Raw genomic sequence first — 15,779 nt, 5'->3', positions numbered from 1 at the left:
TTTTTATGGCAGCTATTTTATTTTTTTAATTTTTTTTTCTCCTTAGGTTTATCAAGGCTTACAAGAAGTTTGGATTGCCTCTTGAAAGGTGAGTCCCAACCTGGCCCTGCTCCAGAGGTGACCATGGAGGCACATTGTGCTCCTGAGCACTGCAGCACTCATTGCTCTGGGTGTTTGACACAGCCTGCACAGACAGCACAAGCCTTGCTGCCCTGCCACAGACCCCAGGCACTGCTGGGCACTCCCTGGTGCCTCTGTTGATGGGCACTGATGAATGCTGGCTGAAAACCAGCTGGAGCAGTGGTGGTGCCAGGCTGCGACACAGCAGGGTCCTGCTGGCACAGTCCTGCCCTTGGGGCATTCCCACTCTGCCCAGAGAGGAGAGGGAGCAGCTGTCAGAACAACAAATGCTGCCCAAAACACTTGCCAAGCTCCTCTGTGCACGTTAGCCTCAGGACTGGATTGGGAGTGTCTTTCCATGCTCTGTCCCTCCTGAAGGGAAACAAAGAGAGGCACCATCCTTAAACATGGATCTGGTTTAGAAAGGTCTCAGGGCTGAGGCAGAGTTCTCTGAATGTATTATACGAGAAATTCAGTGATTTTTCAGCTGGTTCTGCTCTCCTGGTATGAAACACAAGGCTTGCATGTGAGTGTTGATGTTACTGACTTCAGGCAGGCAAAAGGGACAGCAGATGGCAGCTTTGGACCATCAAATGGAGTTAATGTGGAACTGAAAAAGCCTGAGGGAATACTGGACAGTCACAGAGGGTCCCTGTTGTCCCCAAGACAGACAGTTCTCACCTTTGCTTTGGTACTAAAAAATCCACATGATTGGATCAGTTTTTCTACATCTGCACTGCAGCTGTTAGACCCAAAATAAAGACAAACCTGGGTTGTTTCCTCGTGCATGTTTTATACATTCACATGTGTACAGCACTGAGCTGTGAAACAATGGAATAGGAAATGACTGAGAGAGGAGCTGCTGTACCTCACACAAAGCTGTCCCTGTTCCCCAGACTGGAGTGCATTGCCCGGGATGCTGAGCTGGTGGACAAGTCTGTGGCTGACCTGAAGCGTTTGGGGGAGCTCATCCACAACAGCTGTGTGTCAGCAATGCAGGAATATGAGGAGCAGCTGAAGGAAAATCCAGCAGAAGGTAGGCCAGGGGGTTGTTAGGGTGGTTTTGGGAGTGTTCCATGGAGCTTGTGAGGAAACCATTCCAGTGTTGGACAGGGAGGTGACATTGTAACGACTGGACAGTGCCTCTTGGGTCTGTTGGCTTCTGCTGGACATGAGTTTTTGTGGGGAGAGGCTGAAGTGACCAACTCATGGAATGCTGGGCTACAAAGCAAAGCAGATCTTATTTTAACTGGAAATCAAACTGGTGCTGTGTACTCCACAGTAAAGCTGGGCCCACAGCAATTCCCAGAGCTGGAATCACCACCCACTCTCTGTCTGCCTGCTCTTTGCTGTTTGTTTGGACATACAGAGTCAGGGATGGATTTCCTGCTGGGTCTCTGCCTGTTGCAGCTGACCAAGACTGCAGAATCAACAGCTCCAGTGTACTTAGAAGTATTTTTAAGAAAATGGTACTGGGAGGTGTTTAAATTGCAGATCTAAGTGAGTTAGTGGAAGAAAACTTATATTTTGGGCCTTATGTTTAAATAAGAGGTTGCAGGCAAGGTCTTGATCACTGTCTGTGGAGCCATTTTACAGAGACACTTCCTTCTGTAAGAGTTCCTTTAATTAATGCTGTGTTTAATTGCTGAGCAGGGAAAGGACCTGGAAAGAGACGAGGTCCTACCATCAAGATTTCTGGTGTCCAAGTCAATGTGAAATCCATCATCCAGCACGAGGAGGAGTTTGAAATGCTGCACAAATCCATTCCCTCGGACCCAGAGGAAAGGAAGAAGTGAGTTTGGCTAAGTAGGCAACACAGTAAGAGGCTCAGGGAGTTTGGATTTTGTAGTGGGAAGAGAATACCTTGGATGTGTGGATTTCCTTTATCCTCCACAGCATTAAAAGCAGTGTTTGCAATGCCTTTAGGTACCGCCTGACGTGCCGTGTCAAAGCTGCTCATTTTGATGTAGACTGGGGAGTGGAGGAGGATTCTCGCTTGTTGGTGGGAATTTACGAGCATGGCTATGGAAACTGGGAGCTGATTAAAACAGACCCGGAGCTGAAGCTGTCTGATAAGGTAGGTGGCTTTGCTTGCTGCTTCCACTGGGTCCATTGCTCATAGCAAACACACCTCATGTACTCCAGAAACAGATGTTTATGGTTGTAACTACTCCAAAAACCATGATCAGTGATAATGAGGAAAAGAGTGGCCTTCATGGAATGTTGCATGCTGGATGGAAGGCAGAATTGTGTTGTTTGGTGGGCAGTACCAGGTGAACCACACTCAATTGATACAGTGCTGACATGTGTGGTTCCATGCACAGGATGGAAGAGGCTGTGGCTTGATGTTTCCTTGAGCATCTCACAAGAAGCTGAGTGGGAATTTCTGAGTGGAAATAATTTCTCACAGATTTGACAGTGCTTATGTCAAGGCTGGTCCGTGTTAGCTTCGAGGATATGGTTACACGACTGGGACTGGGAATGGCAGCACAGCCAGCTGGAAAACCTCCATCTAGTTCCTCTGTTCCTCAGTCATCCCCACAAGAACAGTTTACAGGCACCATGTTGAAATGATCTGGGTTAAAAATAATCCGCCATCCGTTGTGTCAGTGTGGTGGAAAGAGTGTGGAAACTGCAGCACAGGGCTGAGGAGCACTGGGAGTCTGCACACCAGCTTTGCTGCCAGCCTGCAGCATTCCCCTGACACCCCTGCTGGTGCTTTTAGCAGAGATCAGGCTCTGCCCGAGAACCCTCCATGTGTGGAGCTCAGAAAGGCATTTTGCAATGGAAACAGCTGCCTGAAACACGCCACCCATTTTCCAGTGAAGTGTGTAGCAAACCTAGCTGGCAAGCTGAGCTATTTCCTCCACAAAGTGTCACCTTTCAGCCTTGTTTTCCACTAAAAATTGTGCATCTGTGCCCCTGCTGTAGCAATGTCTCAGGTTACCAGAGTGACTGGGCTGCTGTGACCAAGCTGCCACAAACAAATCCAAGGTGTCAAGGCCAGTGGACTCAGTTTGGCAACTCAAAGTCCCAAATACAGCTTGTGAAGGATTTGTTTTTCCTTCAAGAGACCTTAGCAAGCTTGCAAGGCTTAGCAAGCTTTGGGATCTTTTAAATTGTATAGGATTCCAAGGGGAGGGATGCTTGCTGGGTAGGAGCTTTGCCTTTGGCCAGACAGGGACAGGGGGAAGGAAGGCTTGAGCCTTCTTGTTCCCCCAGAAGGTGCAGCATCTTCTGCCCTTTGCTGGGCCTGGAAGGGCTGCTGCTAATGTGTAAATCTTTTGTCAAGTTTTGTGCCTATAGGTGTATATATATTTTTTTTTCTGCTTTATCAAAGATCCTACCAGTTGAGACAGATAAGAAACCTCAGGGAAAACAGCTCCAGACCCGAGTTGATTATCTACTGAAACTGCTGAAAAAAGATCTGGACAAGAAAGAAAACATGAAAGATGGGGAAGAGGTGAGATGTGGCCTCTTGATTCTGGGGCTTTCAGGGGGAGTGGTAGGCTGATGGCAGGAGACACCCTGTGTTCCCTCAGATCACCAGACATCATTTCTATGAAGGAATATGGACCTATTGTCTGATTACATTGTGATAATTCTCATTTAAATGATAATTAATAAGAGGCACGTTATTACTGCTCTTACTGAAGGATTTGGGCTCATCAGGTTTCCTGCCAGCCTGCAGGACCTGCAGCTGTTTGCACAATGTTCAGGAGATGGGAAATGTCCCCAGGAAGCAGCTGTAGCTATTTGCTTTCCCTGACTTGTTCTGTGTTTTTACCAGGGCAAGCTAAAGAAGAGGAAACCCCGAGTGAAGAAGGAGAACAAGGCTCCTAAAGTCAAAGATGAGCATGGGAATGAGCTCTCCTCTCCTCGGCACTCAGACAACCAGTCAGAAGAGGGTGAAGTCAAGGTGAGTCAGCCTTGGTGGCTTTTCCAGGTTTCCTTGGGCTCTGCTGTCGCTGCCCAACCTCACCTTGGGAAGCATTCCCAGCAAAGCCCCCAGGAATCAGAGACACTAAGAGTAAATTCCCACAGGATTGGCAAACTCACAAAACCACCCATACAGCTATTGGTGTGAAAGAAGGACCTTTCCCACCTATTCTTTCAGCTCAGTGCTTTAAGGGATTTGGGGCATCCCAGAATGGCCACAAACATCCACACATTGACTCGGGGGAAAGGTTGTCTCAGGACAAAGCCTGTTGTCCTTATAAAGGAGAGAAAGAAGAATTGTTTCCCTCTCCTTTTGGGCACGTCAGCCCGTGGTGAGGCTGGAGTTTACCAAGGTCATGCTGTTGCTTAGAAAATGTTCAGACTTTGAGTGGTTTGGCTTGCAGTCTGAGGCTTTTTGTTCGTGTGCTGATCGGTATCTACCTCAGGGGCTGATCGTTCTGGAGTGCAGCTGGCACAGGAGAGCAGGGCTGCTCTGCAGCTTGCCAGCTTGTCACAGAGTGGGGCTGCTCTGCTTTTCATACCCTTTTGTCACCTCTGGGGGGATGGCAGCTGCTTGAGCAGGGCTCGATGTCTGCCTAAAGAGGTGTGAGGGTAAATCTGGATGGACCTCAAAAGTTGCCTATGTTTTAAGGATGTTTTATGGAAGAAAATGTACATGAGGTGAGGGACTCCAGCTTTGTGCTGTGACTGATATTCTAGGAGGATGGCTTGGACAAGAGCCCAGTGAAAAAGAAACAGAAGAAGAAAGAGAACAAAGAGAACAAGGAAAAACAGACATCCTCTAAGAAAGAAAAGGAGAGCGATAAGGAGAAAAAGAAGACAAAAGACAAGAAAGAGAAGGTATGGGATACTTTCAGGAGCAGCATGATAGGGAAGACCCTGAGCAGGACAAAGTGTGGGACTTAGGATTCATTAAAGGCCCTGTGGGATGAGGGGGTATCCCTTTTTCAGCCCTTCTGAATTGCCATAAAAAGTAGAAAATGTAATATGTCCTAAAGCTTCATGGAATGTGACCAGAACGGAAGAGATTTTGTCAGGCTGCCTTTAAAGTACAGCTGTCCCTGTGACATGGATATGGCCACAGAGCTGATGCTAAGGAAAGAGCCTGGAGCACTCAGATCAAAGTTCTGTCCAGCTGTGATTTATCACAGGATTGGCAGGTCCTTGTCTGTATTCCCCTTTAATTTAAACTCACCCAATGACCCAAGTGTCCACACCATCAAGACTGTAAGTTGTCATTGTCACTGTTCAGGACTCAACAGAATGAGTATTTCAACATCACTGGTATGCTGGAGACTCAAATGTCTCTTGAATTTTGGGTACAACTGCCCTGAGGCTGGGTGCAAATTGGAAGGGGGGTAAAAGCTTCCATAATAATGACCTGAAGTACCTGTCCAAGGAACAGGTATGTACTACATGCCCAGTGTGTTTTGACACTGAGGTCATAAGTGCAAACTAAGTTTTGTTGCCTATGTAGGGGAAAGTTTGCTTTCCAGAGATTTTTGGTGTGGCTTTGACTGCAAGTAAGTCATATAGGTAAAAATGTACATGAACAGGCCATGATTTGAGAGCTAGTGATATCACATAAAGTTGCAGATGTTTGTAGACATGAGACTACCCTGAGCTCTGTCCTTTGCAAGGGAGAGATACTCTTTATTTTAACCTCTCTTCCAAGTCTTCAACATTGGTTTCTCCCCATGAGTGTGAATATTGTGTTCATGTCCAAACTGTTGGCTCTGACTTCTCCCTCATGGATGACATAAAGTTAAACAGAGCCATTGCAGCTCAACAGTTGGAGATTTTGGGAGGAAAGTTGTAGGAGCAGTGCCCAGGTTTAGCAGCTGCCAGTAACAATAGTGTGGAGGTTGTTAGCTGGGTCACTGGGGATCCTCCATCCTGGCTCATTGTGTGATGTGTGTAATTTGTCCCTGTAAAGCCTAAAGGTGCAGAGGCCAAATCTGGAAGTAAAGGGAAGAGATCACAGGGTCCTGTCCACATCACTGCAGGGAGCGAGCCAATCCCCATTGGAGAAGATGAGGATGATGATCTGGACCAAGAAACATTCAGCATAGTGAGTATTTTGTATTTTCCTTGGGAAATGGGAGGGCAGTGCTGAGAGCCCAGCGAAGTTACAGAGCACCCTGCAGCCTTACATTCCCTCTCTTGTAGAAGCCAAGGAGCCACTGAAGTTCTTTCAGGCCAGGAAAAGCAGGGGAGTTTTGAGGGTGACCTTGTTGGAGGTGCAGAGCTGTGTAAATGCTCTCACAGCAAACATGCCCAGAAGGCTCATTGTAAAAATTGCCTTTTAGTAAAATTGTCATGGCAGATTCTCCTTGGCTGAAATACCACTTCTTAAAAGCAGTTCTCTCAGTGCAAATCTCTGTATTGTTGAAGGTCCTGTGGGTTTTTTTGTCTTTTTCTTTAACTTTCCTTCTGTGATGTACAAAAGATCCAGGCAGGCAGTCAAAAAACCTGTCTGAATCCTTATCTGTGCATGGTGTTGATGTGCCCAGGCCGAAAACCAGGGTGCTTTCATCTCATATCTGCTAGTTTTGGTAAAAGCAAGCATTAAAGTGACCAAAGATGGGATTGGACAGGATTGAATTGAGCAGTTTTTCAGCTGAAATGGCTGGTTCAGTGTGTGGAGGCTTGGATACACTTCCCTGCCTGCCATGGGATCCATGCAGGGGCAGACTGTGTGATTACTGCTTGCAAAGCAAATTGTTCCCTCCTAAAAGGCAGGGGCAGTGGAGGTGGGGAAAAGTCTTTTATTGATGATTGTCTGCAGCTTGTCTAACAATTTGCTATTTTATGGCTGATTTCTCCTTGCCTAATGGCCAGATAAAGCTAAACAAGCTTCTTTTCAATTAACAGGGCAATGATGTAGAGCCCTCTGCCAAATTAATCACTTTCTCCTCTCTGTTGTTCTTTCAAGTGCAAGGAAAGGATGAGACCAGTCAAAAAAGCACTGAAGCAACTTGATAAGCCTGATAAGGGACTGACAGTCCAAGAACAGCTGGAGCACACACGAAACTGCCTCCTGAAAATCGGTGATCGCATCTCTGAGTGCCTTAAAGCCTACACTGACCAGGATCACATCAAGCTGTGGAGAAGGTGAGGGATCATTTTGTTTTCCTTAGCTGGTCTAGGTATTTTGAAATGGTAGTCAGAGGATGCTGGATATTTTGTGGATGGATGTGCCATTTGCCTCTTATTTAACCCATGAAATCTTGCGATTTCTGCTCCACTCAGCCTACAAATTCACAGAATTATGGAATGGTTTGGGTTGAGAGGGACCTTAAAACCACCCAGTTCCAACCCCCTGCCATGGGCAGGGACACAGTTCACTAGACCTGATTGCTCCATTCAGCCTGAACCTTGAACACTTCCAGGGATGGTCTTCCATCACCAGTCCCGGACAAATGTTTTGTCTTCCAGTTGTCCTAGTTTCATTAAAACTGATTTCAAAGCTAAATCATACAAACCACTCCAAACCTCTTTATTTTACTTTGAAGAATATGTTTCCAGCCCTCCTGATCATCCTGTCCCGAGCTGAGACTGTTTTCCCGAAAGGGTAGAAGGAATTTGATGTTGGTTTGGAAGTCATTGGCAGTTAAACTGCTGCTGTAGCACTTAACAGAAAATGTTTGTGTCCTTCTAGGAACCTATGGATATTTGTCTCAAAATTCACAGAATTTGATGCCAGAAAACTACACAAACTCTACAAGATGGCTCATAAGAAAAGATCACAGGAAGAGGAGGTGAGACATGAAGTGCTTTCCCTTTAATTTCTGTCCTTAAAAGTTGTTGCACTGGAAGTGCCAATTCTTTCTGCCTCTTACCGTGGGTGTTCTTTGTTGTTGTCACTGTGATTTTCTCAATGTCTAAACAGTCTGATTGCATTTGCCTTCTTTTCTATGTGGTATTTCTGGTCACTTTGTCCTGGCTGTCCTGACCAAGCAAAAGCATTGTTCGGTGTGGCATGTGATGTTCAGTTCCCTGTGGAGTGAAAAGCCTGGGCGTGCTGCCCTGTAGAGATCAGGTGTAAAAGCAGAGCTGCCAAACTCTGCCTGTCCTCTACCACGTTTGTGCCATTCTTGAGCACAGAGTTGGCTCACCTCAAAGAGGCAGGAAAATCCAGAGCCTGGCAGACAAGCCTGGCTCACAGTCCTGCTCTTCTGATGGGAGAGCAGCTGAGCTGTATCCCTCTGTTCCCCCTTGCAGGAGCAGAAGAAGAAGGAGGACATGTCCAGCATGAAGAAGCCGTTCCGCCCAGAGCCGTCAGGCTCCAGCCGCGATTCCGTGATGTCCCAGTCCCACGTGCCTCACAATCCTCACTCCCAGAAGATCCACATGCCCCCTTCCCACACCCAGCAGCAGATGCACGGCCACCCCCGGGACAACTACGGCCACCCAAACAAGAGACATTTCAGCAACACAGGTGAGCCAGGCTGGCAGGCCAGGAGAAACCTTCCCTTCTGACCTAACACTCCTGGACACAAATCCTTCTGGGACTTGTGGCTGCTCAGGTTTAAAGGGGATGGGATAGAACATATGCTGCCATGTACTTACTGCTGGGCTAGAAAACGTGGTGATGTAGTGAGGAAAAGAATATGAGTAAGATTTGTGAGGATGATAAAGAAATAGTGATAAAGAAATTTGTTCACCGGGGTCTTAGGATGAGGGAAGAGATGAGGATCTGACTTCATGTTTCAGAAGGCTTGATATTATTTTATGATATATTTAAACTATACTAAAAGAGTAGAAGAAAAGATTTCATCAGAAGGCTAGCTAAGAATAGAAAAAGAAGGAATCATATCAAAGGCTTGTGGCTCAGGCTCTCTGTCTGAGCCAGATGACTGTGACTGGCCATTAATTAGAAACAACCACATGGGCCAATCACAGATGCACCTGTTGCATTCCACAGCAGCAGATAATCATTGTTTACATTTTGTTCCTGAGGCCTCTCAGCTTCTCAGGAGGAAAAATCCTAAGGAAAGGATTTTTCATGAAAGATGTCTGTGACAGAAATTCAAATAATAAAATGGGCCCACATTGTTTAGGGAGGAGAAAGTTAAAGGGGTGTCAATAGCTGTTATTTAGAGAATTCAGGGAAGCAAATGGGCTCAAACCAAATCACGACAGAGATTCAGAGGTGCTCTTTGCTCACGGCAGACCGAGGAGACTGGCAGAGGGATCGAAAGTTCAACTACGGCGGCAACAGCAACCAGATGTGGGGCGGGGAGCGGCACCATCAGTATGAGCAGCACTGGTACAAGGACCACCACTACGGGGAGCGGCGCTCGCGGGGGGACCCCCACCGCAGCTCCGGCAACTACCGACCAAACAACCTGTCCCGCAAGCGGCCCTACGAGCAGTACAACAGCGACCGCGACCACCGCGGCCACCGCGACTACTACGACAGGTGAGCGACGGTCTGACTGCGTCTGGACACACAGGGGTCTGCTGAGCAAGGCAGGGCCTCCCCTGAAATGGAAAATGTAACCCCCTCCCTCTGAACTGGTGTAATTTTGGAATTACAGCAAAGACTTTTTTACAGTTTTTTGTTAGGGAAGAAAATAAAAAATAAAATAAACAGTGCAGTAATACAAAATAACACTGACAGAGTCAGAATATGACCTGACACCCTCTGGGTCAGGGTGTTGGCAGCAATACCATTAAATGGTGGCTGCAGCCCTCCTGCAGTGCCAGGTGTGGTTCTGTTGGAGCAGTGATCCTATAGAACAGTGTAGTCTTCCTCTGAAGGAAGGTAGTAGTACTTCTAGTGTAGTGTAGATGAGCCTGGTCTTCCTCTGGGAATCCAGTGGGAAAAAGGCTGCTCCTCTGGGAATCTAGTGGAAAAGGATGCCTGTGGTGCTCCAAACCTCTGATTATATCCAGATAGGAATGCTTGGCTCCTCCCCCTGGGTGGAGCTTCTCCCAGTGGGATGATGTAATTTTATCAGTCACTCAGTGACACTCACTGGGCCATTAATAAGATATTTCCTAGAGGGAGGATTGGATGTGGAAGAGATAAAGGAAAACTAAGAAGGTAACTAAGAAGGTAACCGCTCCACAGATAGGAATAGAATACACACACCCATTTCCAACCTAAGACATTGCCCTCACCTCAGTGGGCTTGGGGAGCTGATCTCCATCCATTTCTCTCTGCACAGGCACCACCACGATTCCAAACGCCGGCGGTCCGAGGACTTCAGGCCTCAGAACTACCACCAGCAGGATTTCAGGAGGATGTCTGACCACAGGCCACCCATGGGCTACCATGGGCAAGGACCCTCGGACCACTACCGGTCCTTCCACACAGACAAACTGGGCGATTACAAACAGCCCCTCCCTCCATCCCACCCTCCGGTGTCGGACCCTCGCTCGCCCCCCTCGCAGAAATCCCCCCACGATTCCAAGTCACCTCTTGATCACAGGTCACCTCTGGATAGGTCATTGGAACAGAAAAACAATCCAGATTATAACTGGAACATTCGGAAAGCGTAGAGCGACCGAGAGGGCGAAGGGCACGTCCGAGATCCTGGGACTGGTGCGACGGTGGCTGCTTTCTCTAAGCCAGCAACCAGAAACTCTGAACATGCTGCTATCATCTGGCTGGGTCAAGGAGGAATTTGGGGGAGTGGGTGGAGGAAGATTTTCCCTAGTTCTTGATTCTGGTTTAGATTCCCATTTCCTTTCCCCTTTTTTACCATTGAACTGTTCTGTCATGGAACCAGCCTTGCTGCCTCGTTTGTTGTTTTGTTTTTGTTTTCCTCAGTCCAATGGACCCAAGGGAGTTTTTCCCCAGCCAGTGTTTCCTCAGAAGAAGGCAGATTGATGCTGCTTAGGATGGTGCAGAAGGCTGTGTGCCTGCTCTGACTTGATGTTACATGACAGATGCTGCTTTGGGGTTGGGGATAAACTGGTTGGGCTGGGATTTGTGTGTCACCAGCATGGTGCAATGGGAAGATATGTTCAAGGAGGGACAGGAAAGTCCCTCAGCAGCCACACTTGGTTGAAAGAGGGCCTTGATGTCCCTGCAGAATGACTCCAAAGGAGCTGGAGCCATGCTGGTGACAATCCATCACTTTCCTGGCCATGTTATCATTTTCGTGTCTTTATCCATTTCAAGAAACTGGCTCTGCTTTGATTGCTGTTGTGTCCCCTGCAACAGAAGAGGTGGGGGGATCTTCCTCCCTTCTCCAGGGCTGGAACTGGCAAATCTTGACTCTGGAGGTAAGTGTGAGCTGGGAAAAAAAGGCCAGCAAAAGGCTTAGTTCACTTCTAACCATCAGGAAAGAAATTGGGATGAGAACAGTATTTCCCAGTGGACAGGGCTCAGAAGTTCATAACAAAACTCTTCTCTTCTGGCATGGGCAGCTTGGGTGGTCCAGGAACTAATAGATGCTGGCTGGGAGGTGCAAGATCAAAAGATGGCTCTGGGGATACTGGAACTCCTAATCTTCCTGCCTCTGGTCTTTGGGCAAATAATTTCTCTCTGTGCTTCACAAAGCAGTGATCACAAACCTTTACTGTGACTGAAGGATAGGGGATGTAGAGCAAAGTGAAATAGGAATCCAGTGGAGTGATCACTGCTCAGGGAATGGTCACCTTCCAGCAGTCAGCAGTGACTCTGAATTGCTAAAAGTACCTGCACTTATAGACCTTTTGTTTGTCTAAATTGGAAATGAACCTGAGGACTTTGCACCTCAGTGAGCAGGGACAGAATGAGGAATTCCTTGGAGCAAATGTCTTAGAGCCCAGCGTGGCAGAGGGAAAAGAGGAATGTGCAGCCCAGCTCAGTGAACTTCAGGGCAAACACTCCAAGTATTCAAACCACAGTATTTGTTGCAAACCAGCATCCATCCTGGACACTGGTGTGGTGAGGGGTTGGTGTGCACATCCTGCTGGCCAGAAGCACCTTGGGTGATAATTTTTCAGGTTGGAGTTCCCTGGAGACCACAAAGGCTGCCCTGAGCGTGGTGTCGGGGGCTGCATCACCATCACCACCCAGAGCTCAGTATTAAAGACCAGGCTGTTCCAGACTCCTGTTTGGCAGGGCACAGAAGCTGGGCCTCCTATTAAGATGCCAGTATTTGACTCTAATAAGCTGTGATGTCCCTTCCCCAAAGGACTGAGGGCAGATGGGTGTTCAGGGCTGGCTTCCTGACTCCAGGCAGTGCCTTGGAAGGTGCATGCAAACTGACACTAAAACTCCTCCATGCAGTGTATCCCTGGAAATCTGCTGCCATCACTCCTCCCCATCCCGCTGCTCCAAGGGGACACACGGGAAGTGTTTTGTTCCCCTTTTGTTTTTATGTTGCAAGATTTCCACCGAATTCAGGGCAGTTTTGTTTCCTTGGGGCACCTGCTGCCCTGATAGTGTTACACTTGTGTTTACCTGTGCAGGGTGAGGTGAAGGCAAGTCTTCCACAGTCCCCCTCGAGGGGTGGGAGGTGTGGAGAGAGCACCTTTCCGTGGTGTTTCCCACTAAGCTGTGATTGCAGGCTGTGCAATCTCAACAAAGAGGTCCTTTCTTTTCAGAGGTATTAGCTTTTAATGTGAAAATGGAGGTGGCCTCAGAGGGGCAAAGAGAATTGCTGTTTTTGTCACGGTGCTGTCACGGTGGGAAGTTTGTGCCATACTCGTGTAGCAAAGGCAATACTGGCAACCAGTGTGAGGGGCTGGTGCAGGAGAACTTTGGATCCCAGCAAGAGGCATTTTCTGTGTTGAGATGTGGGGGTTTTCTGCTTATCTGAGGTTGGTTGGGATTTCCTTCTTGTGCAACAGCAAAAGCTTTACCCATATCCACTGGAGAGCTGTCCCCACTGTCACTTTAGCCTGATGTTGGAGTCACATCACGTCCACTCATGATGGGTGAATGTTTGCTGGGTTTGGCTTTAGTGAACCTGGAGAAGGAGATTTGGGAGAAAGTCTTCCCTGAGCACATACACACACACTTATGCATTTTATGTCCCCTCAGCATAGGGACCACAACCAAACACAGTCATGGGGACAGGAGTGGGATCAGAGGGGACACATCCACAGCCATGAACTTCCCTGTGGTGTTTGTGACAGCTTTGGTACAGCTCTTCCTTCCTAACCACCTGTGGGATTCCCTCCAACCTCTTTGCAGAAAATAGCAGTAACTTGCTGGGGTTCAATTTAAATTAAAAAAAAAAAAAAAAAAAAAAGAGTTGTTCAGCCTGACAGCTTTGGAAATGGTGTAAAGTTACGAGTTCACATGGTGGAAATCCTGCAGACCAAAACTTGCTGTGGGGACAGGCAATGTGGTCCCAACCAAAATGGACACGGAACCGAGTGCTGAAGTCCTTGTGTGAATGGTTTGTGATCCACACAAAAATATTTTTCTGCTTTCACCCGTTTCCTCCCCACCTCTGCCTCCCCTCAGGGGAGAGAAGGACTCTTACTGTAAAAATACGGACTTTTAAACCTGTTGACTAAAAACAGTAATTAATATTAATTTATATTTGTGAAAGAAATGCCACTGTCCTAGTGATTTCTGATGTAAATATGTTGTTTATATAGTATGTATGAAATTTTCCTACATTGTAAAACTGCTGTACTTTTGATTCTTGTATATTAAAAAGTGTTACTGAGATTTTCAGAAGGGCCCCAGCGTGGTGTCTCTGGGGGCTGGTTTGGGATCACAGGGCCCTTTCCTGCCATCCACAGCCAAGCCACCATGGATATTTTCACTGTGCAGGAATAAGCATGTTCTGCTTGGCTGTTTTTGCATAGTTTCACAGTCTGTGCTGATAAAGACTTGGAAGCTTCTTCAGATGGGAATTTCCACCTGATCAGAAGGAGCTATACGTTCTCTAACCCAGACCCACCAGGATTTCACTGGGATGATACTGATGATTATGTGTTTATCCCACCTCTGTGTTTTATGGATCTCTGTGGATGTGTAAATTTTCTTTTTTACCTTTTCTGGGGAGAATTCCCCTTTCTCTAGGAGAAGTGTTGTTGCTGCTGCATCAGTGAGTTCTCCTCTCTGTCCCCAGCCCCTCCTGGGCAGGATGTGCCTCTCCAGGTGGGATGTGATGGCATCCAGTGGCTGCTTTGGTTTGGTCTTTACCCTGCACTGCTCACACTGAGGCCCACACAGAGCAGGGATTGGAGCTGTTTCTCCCAAGTTATAAAAGCTCATTGTAAAACGCACTTTTCACACCTGTAGCCACTGGGTCCAGCCCTTCCCAGTCTCTCTGCTGCTGAGCCAAGTTTCAGCCAAGAGTGAAATTTCACAGCTGAGTTATATGCTCCTGAAAAATGGATTTCCTAATGGAAAGAGTGACTGGCTGTTGGCCATGGGGCTCAGCTGCAGGGAGGCACAGGGGCTCAGGGAGCTGGTCTGGCTGTACGTGCCTGGGTCAATCTACCAGAAGTCTACCAGTGACTTTTCAAACGTTTTTATTTTTATTTAAGCAGGCAGGTAAGGATGTGAGCACCCTGATGCTGCCAGGTGTCTCCCCCAACCTTGCCTTGCACCCACCCCAGTCAGGGGACAGGGCTGTGCTTTACAGAGGGGCAGACCCTCTAGAGGGAGCTGGTTCCTAGCAAAAAGCTCATTTTTGGTGAGTAACATCCCTCTGCATTGTGGCTGCTCCTGGATAACTGGTCCTGCCTCACCCCAAGCACTCAGAGCCCAGGACAGTGGCCAAAGGCCAGGGCATGGGCAGACACAGCCAAAGTGGGGCTCAGGCCCCAGGTGGTGCACCGCACTTGAGCTGCTGCCCATCACAGAGTGAAGGGATGGGGCCCTGGATCCCCCAGGGGCTGCCCCCTCACCAGCCCTCAACATGGTCTGGAGAGCAATCTGAACCTCTCCCAGGTGCCACAAGGCCACCACTGCCACCACCAATGTCCCTGCACATCCCCACTTAGCTCCTGGGGATGATTTACTGTCTTGTGTGGTTAATGGGGATGTGGCATTGCTGTGCCTCAGGGGTCACATCAGCACTTGGTCCCACTGGAACATGCAGGGGCTGCCTGCTCACTGCCCCAGGCTGGACAGCAGGGCACAATTGGTGACCTCCTAGCAGAATAGTCAGTGAGGGAGACCCCTGGCCCCTGCACTCTGGACACTTTGCAGATGAATTTTCAGATTTAGCCATTTCTCCCATGCAAGGAGTGGCAGAGGAAGTGGATTTGGATGTTTCCAAACACTGCTCAGTTCTCTGGGCTTTGAATGAGGGGAAGGCCAGATGTCCATCACATCTCTGGTGCTGGGCATCACTGCACGGATTCACCCAAATAATGTGTGTTTTGAGCTGGTGTGGGTGCCCCACCTGCCCTCAGCAGCTCCCTGTCCCCAGCTGCTGGGACAATGAGTCCCTTCAGATTTCAAAACCGGAAAATTTAACAGGAGAAAAAAAAATGCAATTTTGTTTTTCCTCATTAGAGGGCAGCAACAAACCCAGCAGGGACAGGAGAGCTGCCCAACAAAGGGAGGAATTGCCATTACTGGGATGTACACCCCAATCTGCTGTGGTGACCAGGGGAGGCGTGGTGATACCCACTGGGACCCCATTGCTGCACATTTCCCTTCCCAGAGAAGCAGGGCTGTAATGGTCTATTACCCCCATATACAAATTTTTTTTTTCACCCCCATCCCCTTTTTAATTTTATCATTTGGCTATAGATAAATTGAACTCCAGAGTGAAATTCTCAGT

The 15,779-nt window shown here is 48.0% G+C and overlaps 1 protein-coding gene across 4 annotated transcripts in view; it reads left to right on the top strand.

Moving 5' to 3' along the window:
- Positions 1-13,277, top strand: part of CHD2 (chromodomain helicase DNA binding protein 2) — an 84,360-nt gene extending 71,083 nt beyond the window's left edge. For all 4 annotated transcript variants that reach the window (XM_014264581.3, XM_074549207.1, XM_074549205.1 and 1 more), the window contains 13 exons: positions 47-88; positions 1,017-1,156; positions 1,774-1,912; positions 2,047-2,197; positions 3,461-3,583; positions 3,911-4,039; positions 4,780-4,920; positions 6,017-6,151; positions 7,016-7,194; positions 7,742-7,841; positions 8,305-8,521; positions 9,256-9,505; positions 10,257-13,277. In XM_014264581.3, coding sequence (XP_014120056.1) covers positions 47-88; positions 1,017-1,156; positions 1,774-1,912; positions 2,047-2,197; positions 3,461-3,583; positions 3,911-4,039; positions 4,780-4,920; positions 6,017-6,151; positions 7,016-7,194; positions 7,742-7,841; positions 8,305-8,521; positions 9,256-9,505; positions 10,257-10,590 — 2,080 coding nt within the window. In that variant the 3' untranslated portion in view covers positions 10,591-13,277. The remainder of the gene's footprint in view (positions 1-46; positions 89-1,016; positions 1,157-1,773; positions 1,913-2,046; positions 2,198-3,460; positions 3,584-3,910; positions 4,040-4,779; positions 4,921-6,016; positions 6,152-7,015; positions 7,195-7,741; positions 7,842-8,304; positions 8,522-9,255; positions 9,506-10,256) is intronic.
- The last annotated feature ends 2,502 nt before the right edge of the window (positions 13,278-15,779 follow it).

This window comes from Zonotrichia albicollis, chromosome 11 (assembly GCF_047830755.1).
Source record: "Zonotrichia albicollis isolate bZonAlb1 chromosome 11, bZonAlb1.hap1, whole genome shotgun sequence".
Lineage (NCBI taxonomy): Eukaryota > Metazoa > Chordata > Aves > Passeriformes > Passerellidae > Zonotrichia > Zonotrichia albicollis.
This window is presented reverse-complemented; position numbering and strand designations above follow the sequence as displayed.